This window comes from Ruditapes philippinarum, unplaced genomic scaffold (genome assembly GCF_026571515.1).
Source record: "Ruditapes philippinarum isolate M1 unplaced genomic scaffold, ASM2657151v2 ctg1198_1_1_1_1, whole genome shotgun sequence".
In the NCBI taxonomy this organism is placed as follows: domain Eukaryota; kingdom Metazoa; phylum Mollusca; class Bivalvia; order Venerida; family Veneridae; genus Ruditapes; species Ruditapes philippinarum.
In genome coordinates, this window is record NW_026854821.1 from 49,535 (window position 1) to 57,979 (window position 8,445).

The 8,445-nt window shown below is 36.0% G+C and overlaps 1 protein-coding gene across 4 annotated transcripts in view; it reads left to right on the forward strand.

Annotated features, from left to right (window-relative positions):
- LOC132741176 (glycoprotein 3-alpha-L-fucosyltransferase A-like) overlaps nt 1–5,523 on the forward strand; it is a 49,288-nt gene extending 43,765 nt beyond the window's left edge. For all 4 annotated transcript variants that reach the window (XM_060729291.1, XM_060729290.1, XM_060729292.1 and 1 more), the window contains exon 3: nt 3,550–5,523. In XM_060729291.1, coding sequence (XP_060585274.1) covers nt 3,550–3,913 — 364 coding nt within the window. In that variant the 3' untranslated portion in view covers nt 3,914–5,523. The remainder of the gene's footprint in view (nt 1–3,549) is intronic.
- The last annotated feature ends 2,922 nt before the right edge of the window (nt 5,524–8,445 follow it).

Here is an 8,445-nt window from a genome sequence, read left to right on the forward strand (position 1 = left end):
CTTTAAACGTCTGTACAGCGTTAACGACTGAATAAAAGATATTGGTGTTCGGATTCATTTTCTTAGTTAGTCCATTTTCTTTCATTCTAGATACTTTTCACGACAAAATTCGACAAAAAAATGTTTTTATTTATCAGATTTCAAACAAAATGGCGCCTTCGATTTTCATTTTATCATTCGATATTTTATACACAGCTTCCGTTATTCTGGTTCCCATAGACGTGCGCGGGTGACCAGTCTACACATCCGTTTTCAGTCAGAATTCCTCAGTTTTTATCGTTATCTTTAAATTCGAAAGGTTGCGATGTGTCCAATTCGGTCCTTTGGACGAAAGTTTTCAAAACCATCACTTAACAGGTACTCGCGTTACCGTAAAGCTCGCTTTGCGAGCAGGCCCTTCGGGCCAGCTCGTCGAGCTCGCTATAAATCTAACAAGTAGGAGAAAAATCCTTAGTTAGATGAGCGCCGCCATTTTGAAATCCTTTAGAGCTAAATATAGATATCAAGGCACTTTTGAAGACTCATGCCAAATAACACTTCCGGTGATGATGTTCAAAATCAGAAAATAAACATGCATTTCATTGATAAGAACTATAGTAACGATGATAAATATAAAAAGTACTTTTTCATATTATTTTTAATAAATCAACACATTAAAAAAACACAGAAAAACAACAACTGTGATTAGAGATTAACCAAAATGGCGGACGGGACGCCAAACGCCGATGCAGTGGTCCCCTTTACTTCGATACACAGAGCGTAGCCAATAAAATCTTTGTGAGGCGTTCTGAGATTTTCGGAGCACTCCGATGATAGGTTGAACACCACCAATTTAATCGTAGACTGGTCTCCTGCGTTTTCCTGGTCTTCTGTGTGAACCATAATAGGACAGGGGACCAGAATAAACGGAAGCAGTGCATAAAATACCGAAAGGCAGTTTTAAAACGGAAAATGTAAAATTTGGTGTTGAGTGAATTGTGCGGCCGAAAGTGTGCAGTTCTAAGTGTATTGAAAACATAAAATGTGAAGCCGCTGATGGCTTTAAATTAAAATGTACTATATTCTCTGTCAAAGATCTCGCTTTGAGGCTTTGCCTTATTCATATTATCTTAAAGGAGAGTTTGTAAAAAAAAATCAAAATCGTAATGGAATAGTTGATATTGTTTTATGATGTTTTGTGTTTGTGTTTCTATAAACTGTTTAGAAGGCCACATTTAGAATTAAGATACGTTATTTGTTTTCTACGATGGTATATCTTTATGTGTTACCTTCTTTAGATTAAGATATATTTATCATTATTTTTATATTATAATGGCAGTTATCACATTGGTAAACCAAAACGAACTGTTTCAAATTTACGCTTTAGTTCCAGCTATCACTAGGCGCGAACTTGGAGAAGTTTATTAGAAATAAAATCGTAAGTTAAACAGAAATTGACTAGCAATTCACAAAAGTAGAGAAAAGAAATAATCATTTCATTGATCATATTTTGAGGCTTCCTAAGTAATAGATATATAATGGAAGCTCACTTCATTTGTATGCGTAAAAAATTAATAATTTTTATTATTTTAAAGAGATATGTAATGTTAACGCTTCAAACTGTACGACGCTTCAGCTCTTTATTATACATAAGAAAGCAAAGGTTGGTATCTATTCGTGAAAATGAATACCTAACTGTAAACTATTCATTTTAAAAATGTAATACTCTTAGGCCTACAACAGACTTTATAGCAAGTACAAAATTTGTTTGTCTGTCCGTACGTATGTTTGCATTTTGCGTGTATGGTTCTTAACTATGTCAGTATATATGTACTATATGGAGGATGTGGAAATAATGTAACCTAAACGTTATAAGGTAAACGTCATGCTGCAGTAACGAAATATTAAAGGATAGTTACATAATTTATAGACCTGTATGCATATAGCAGAATCAAAATACTAAAATTTATTTAAGCATTGCATGATCTTAAAATATGATAAATTGATAATATAAACAGTTTAAGCAGAAAAACAAAAAAATAAATAAAATTGGAAGTCACTGACCATGTTTTCGTGTTTTACCTGCAAATGCATTCAAAAAGTTTGCGTATTTCAAAAACAACTAATTCACAATCAATATTAGCAACACCTTATTAAAAAGAAGTTATTCATATCATGATGATTTGAAAGTATATATAGAATTTTTTGGTATATTAGTTCTTATTTATGCCCTATTTTGTATATAAAAAACACAATAAAAACAACAACTTGATATATGTTCCTTTGATAAGTTCATTTAGAGTGAACCAAACTTTTACTTAGAAACGCATCTAAACAATAGGGTGACAATCAGTTTATAAATAGCAGAAAATAGTTTTGAATAAAAGCTAAAAATATCGTCTGCATACAGTGCAAGTATTAATAGCGTTATGAATTTATTTATTTATGTAGGTGATCAATGTTTTTTCTATCTTATGAAACGATGATATTATTGTCCAACAATATTGACCTGACACTTCATTAATTTCCGTAAAGGTCAGGTGATAAACATTGGTATCTAACAACTATATCGATATCTTTGTTAATTTCACACGTTGTGGTGTATTGGTATAGATGCCTGACTACTGATATGAAGTTTCCTGGTTCGATACCTTACCAACACCACGTTATGAGGACATGCATTTTTTTCATTTTGACATTTACTTGCAAAAATTAATTTGAAATCGTTTTACTACATCTGGTTTTTAGGATACCTTTTAAGTAGTGTTTTTTTTTATACAATTTTATTTTTTATTTCATTACATTATCTTTAATTAATAAAAAGGACAAATAATACATAATACAAATAAAAATACTACACAGATAGAATACACAACCAAAAATCAAAACGTTTTGCACGAGTTATAAGAGAGAAATGGCAATTTAAGAATAAGAAAAGAAAACAAAAGAAAAATGGCTGAACCTGGATTCGAACCTACGAGTGTACGTCTATATTCTTGAAGTAAAAGCCCTTAACGACTGTGCTAAGAGGGATTTGTAATTTAGACCATTTAACAACTGGTTATATACATTCATATCGATTTACAAATAGATAGTAACGTTTACGGAATTTAACCGACTATGGGGTCAAATGCAAGAGTGCCGGGTCAATGTTGTTGGATTGAGCATATTTTAACATATCGCGGCGTTCTTCAAATTTCAGGAACTTACCATATTTATAACTTGTATGATGTGATGAAAAAAACACAACTTTGATATGGATGATCAAAACAGGAGATTAATGTTGTGCATACTTGAAAGTATACCACATTCAGTTAGACTAACTATAACTTCAATTTAAGCATTTAAGTATGTAAAACATGAAAATGTTTATACTGGCGTACATATTGTGTTTAAAACCGACATATTTTTACTGGAGCATGGGCAAACTACAGCGTAAATTTGGAGTATTTTTGTTTTGCTACCTGGTTTCAACACTGATCGCTTAATTGTCCAATTCTATTACTTGATTCATCATTCTTCACCTATGTGTTCAACAAATATAATTGTGTGAAAATATTTATTTTCCAGGCATGACGTCATACCAATCGTAATGGGAGCTGCCCCTGAAGACTATGCTCGAGCGGCCCCTCCTCATTCTTTTATTCATGTCGACGATTTCGAATCCCCAGAACAACTTGCTCAATACCTACATAAATTAGACCAAAATGATGATCTCTACAATGAATATTTCCGTTGGAAAGGCACGGGATCATTTGTCAATACATTCTTCTGGTGCCGTGTTTGTGCCATGTTGCACGATACTTCACGAGAATCCCATAGCTACCGTGACTTAGAGAAATGGTGGCGAGGAGACGGTGTTTGTATAGGAAAAGACAATTGGAGAAAGCGACAGCGTACTTCAAATTTTATAGTTCAGGACTACTTGGTTTAAAATAAAATTCGCGACACTGTTATTTTTATGCAGATTTTATTTTCAACTAATTGTGCCCCCTTCAAGGAAGTGGGTTTATGTTGCTTTGCGTTTGTCTGTCGGTCGGTAGGTTGGTCGGTCGGTCCGTAGACCATATGGTTTCCGATCAATAAGTAAAAAACGCTTAGGCCTTGGAACTTCAATCTGTTCATGACCAGTAGATGACTTCTATTGATTTGGGGTCAAAGGTCGCGGTCACAGTGATCTTATAGGTAAAACCGTTTCCGATAAATAACTTGACAGCCAATAGGCTGTTGGCCTTAAAACTTTGTAGGTGCATTGTTCTTAACAAGTAAATGACCCTTTTGATTTTGAGGTTAAGGGGTCAAAGGTCAAGGTCACATTGACCTTGTAGCATAAAAACGGATCTGATCAATAACTTATATGGGCTGCTTGTCTTCAAACATCGTAAGTGCATTGGTCTTGGCCAGTAGATGACCCCTATTAATTTTTGGGTCAAAGGTCAATGTCATACTGACCTTGTATGTAAAACGGTTTCTGATTACTAACTTGACAACCCATAGGCCGTTGGTGCTCAAACTGCATGGATGCATTAGTCTTGGCAAGTCGATGACCTCTATTGAATTTGGAGTGAAGGGGTCAACGGTCATTGTCACGTTGAGTTTGTAGGTAAAAACGGTTTCAGATCAATAACTTGGCAACCCATGGGTTGTAAGCCCTTAAACATGGTAGGTGCATTGGTGTTAGCAAGTAAATGACCCCTATCGATTTTCGGGTCAAGGGGTCAAAGGTCAAGGTTACATTGAGCTTGTAGGTAAAAACGACAATCGATCAACAACTTGACAACACATGGGCCCTTGGCCCTCAAACTGCATAGGTACATTGGTCTTGGCCAGTAGATGAGCCCTATTGATTTTAGGGTCAAAGGTCAAGGTCACATTGTCCTTGTGCTTAAACACAGATTCCTATCGATAACTAAACAACCCATGGACGCTTGACCTTCAAACCTCACAAATACATTGCTGTTGGTCAGAAGATGACCTAAATAGATTATTGGGGTCAAGGGGTCAGTGGTCAAGATCACATTGTCCTTATAGGTAAAAACAGTTTCTAATCAATATCTCAACATGGGCCATTTACCTGCAAACCTCACAGGTGCATTGGTCTTTGCCAGTAGACAACTGGTAACCCCTATTGATTCAAGGGTCAAAGGTGAAAATAACATTGATCTTGTACGTCAAAAAGTTCTCCGACCAAAAACTCAACAACTCAAGTTGCCTAGGTTAATATTTTTATAAAACTAATAATGGATTTGAAGTTATTTGAAGATAACCCTTAATAATTGATTTTTAGGTCACCTGGTCAAAAGTCAGTCACAATTTCCTGGTCACATGACTAACTGGCAGCCGTTAGGGGGCATACATGTTTTACAAACATAATTTTTTTGTCTTTTACGGTTTTTTTGACTTTGTGAACGCATTCATTTTCTCATGTTATCACTAAAGCTTATAACATTCCAAATTATTGTGATATTTGGTTCTGACACTAACGATTTCTTTAATATAACAAACTGAGGCTCGATGAAATCTTTGTTGCTTGTAATTGTCCCCCACCTTTTCGAAGAAAAAAAGGGGGATATAGAAATAGGCTCCGTCTGTGTGTCCGTCCGTCTGTCTGTCCGCTCTCACGGGACAGTAAAAATGTGGCTAGAGGGACAATTGGTAACTGTTCTTTCTCTTTGATGTCATTCATTCCGTAATGCTTTGATGTGGCTATTTTCTTTTGTGTGGCTAAAAAGAACAATAGAGAGAACAATAGAGTAGCCACATTATTACTGTCCCGTCCGTTCGTCACACTTTCCTGCCCGATCCATAACTTTTTCATTTATCAAAGGAATCTGAAATAACTTGTTACAAATGTTTGTTATATAATAAGACGACGTGTCATGCGCAACAACGAGACCCCTACCTACAGGGTCAAGGTTGCACTTGCTCATTCAAGGTCAACATTGTGTATTTGAGGGTATATGTCGTGTCCGGTCCATAACTTTCTTATCTTTTCATATATGTATCAACTGAAGAAGCTTAATAAAGCGAAACATGTTTTGATACTTAATTTGTGTTGGTTTTTGATCCAATTATCTTATCTTTGAAGGGATTTTGAAAAAGCTTGCCACAATTGTTCACAATAAGAGACGATGTGTCATGAGCATGTCAACCGGCCAACTACCTCCAAGGTCAAGGTCACACTTGGAGGTCAAAGATTAACATAAACTGTTACAGGGTATATTTTGTGTCCGGTCCATAACTTTTTCATAGATCAAAGGATTTTGTAAATACTTGCCACAAATAGTCACTATAATAAGACGATGTGTCATGCGCAACACCAGCATCCCTACCTCCAAGTTCAAGGTCAAAAGTTGACATAGTCTGTTTTAGGGTATATTTTGTGTCCGATCTAGAACTTCTTCGGGATTTTGAAATAACTAGGCACAAATAGTCACAATATTAAGAATATAATTATGTCAAGTACAACACAAGCACCCCTACCTCCAAAGTCAAGGTCACACTTACAGGTCAAAGGTTAACAGAGTCTGTTATATGGTATATTTTGTGTTTCGTCCATAACTTCTTCATAGATCAAGGGATTTTGAAAATACCTGGCACAAATAGTCACAATGATTAGATGATATGTCATGCGTCAAGGTCACACGAAGAGGTCAAAGATTTACATAGTCTGTTTTAGGGTATATTTTGTGTCCAGTCCATAACTTTTTTTATAGATCAAGGGATTTTAAAAATACTTTGCACAAATAATCACAATAATAAGACGATATGTCAGGCGCAAAACATTGGTCCCTACCTCCAAGCACTTAGAGGTCAAAAATTATCATAGTCTGTTATAGGGTATATTTTGTTTCCGATCTATAACTTCTTCATAGTTCAAGGGATTTTGAAAATACTTGGCACAAATAGTTACAATTAAGGCCCCCACGATTACACGTTTAAACGGATTCGTTTCGATTTTCATTCATAAACATTTACGATATTGTTTACCGTTTAATCGAAATGACCATATTGGCTTACAAAATTTCTTAATCATTGCCTGTAATCATGGATTTTATCAATTCTAGAGGTTTATTCCAAAGTTAACAAACGGAAAATGGGTGTTTACAACCCTCCACACAGCATTACCGTGCAAAATTGCTCGTGCCATAAAACATTTTTGGTAAAAAATGGGTTTACAATGCAAAAAATGTGTGCTGACTCAATCGTGATGAGCCTTGCACATTCTTTATTTGTACATGTATTAAAAATAGAAAGAAAGACATCATTTGGCGACTCAAATACATGGTGTAGGTACCACCGTTTAAACGGTATCGTTTCGGTTCTTAGCAGTCGTGTAAACGTTTACAAAAAATTGTAAACGTGGGAGCCTTAGTTACAATAATAAGACAATATGTCATGCACAACACCTGTGTGGCGCCGTTATATGTCGCAACGCCGCTAAATGTCGCACTTACCGCTAAATGTCGCACCATTGCCGCTAAATGTCGCAACCGCCGCTAAATGTTCCAAAATCATTTGCCGTTAAATGTCGCTATGTTAACGTTAAATGTCGTACGAATTTCCACTACCGTTAAATGTCGCACCACTGCCGTTAAATGTCGCAAGATGTAAATTCATGTTAAAATCATGATTAAAGTATTATTTTTTTACCTTTTAACGCTCTCATGGTTATTTTTTACTGTAATTGCCATTTAACAAAAAGTATCTTTGTTTTAATTGTTTTCTTTTATGAACCTACATATCGAGGTTTTGAGCTGCTATATAATGTAATTTTGACGTTAGAAAGCGTATTCTAGAAAGATACAATTGAAATTCAATTCTCAATAGATTAGTATTTTTCTTTTGTCTCCCTTTTTCATTTACAACCCTGATTGGCAATATTTTAAAGGTATTATGATATTGTCGCTATCAGAATTCGGTTTAAGTCATTTCATTGATTTGAAGACCTTTTTTTGTTTCTAGTGCTAATAGTTATACAGTCATAAACGGGCGGTTTAAGCCCCATTTACACTGTCCCGGTTTGGTGTCCCGGTTTGCCACGGTTTAGTCAACCGGGATCAATCGTGGTAAACCGGCATTGGGCCGTTGCGATTCCGTGAAGTAAAGGGACAAACCATGGTGAACCGGAACAAACTGAGTGATCGCCAGGGTTGTAAAAGGTAAAAAGGTAAAGGTCTTGTTTATTATAGTGTCACTCCTACTGAAAGGGCCAGCCATTTTGACTTATGAGACACCTTTTGGTTGCATACCATGTACCTCCCAATTCCTACCACTATGCCAGGCGCCAGGCGGATAGAAATCGGTAACCATTCATTTTAACTACCTCGCGGCTCACGAAGCGGCCATTTCTGAAAGAGTCCCACGAGAAACATTCATCCTTCAATTAACACTCCCCGTGGGGCTCGAACCTTCGACCTCCCGATCCGAAGGCGGACGCCTTAACCACTAGGCCAACGGTACTCC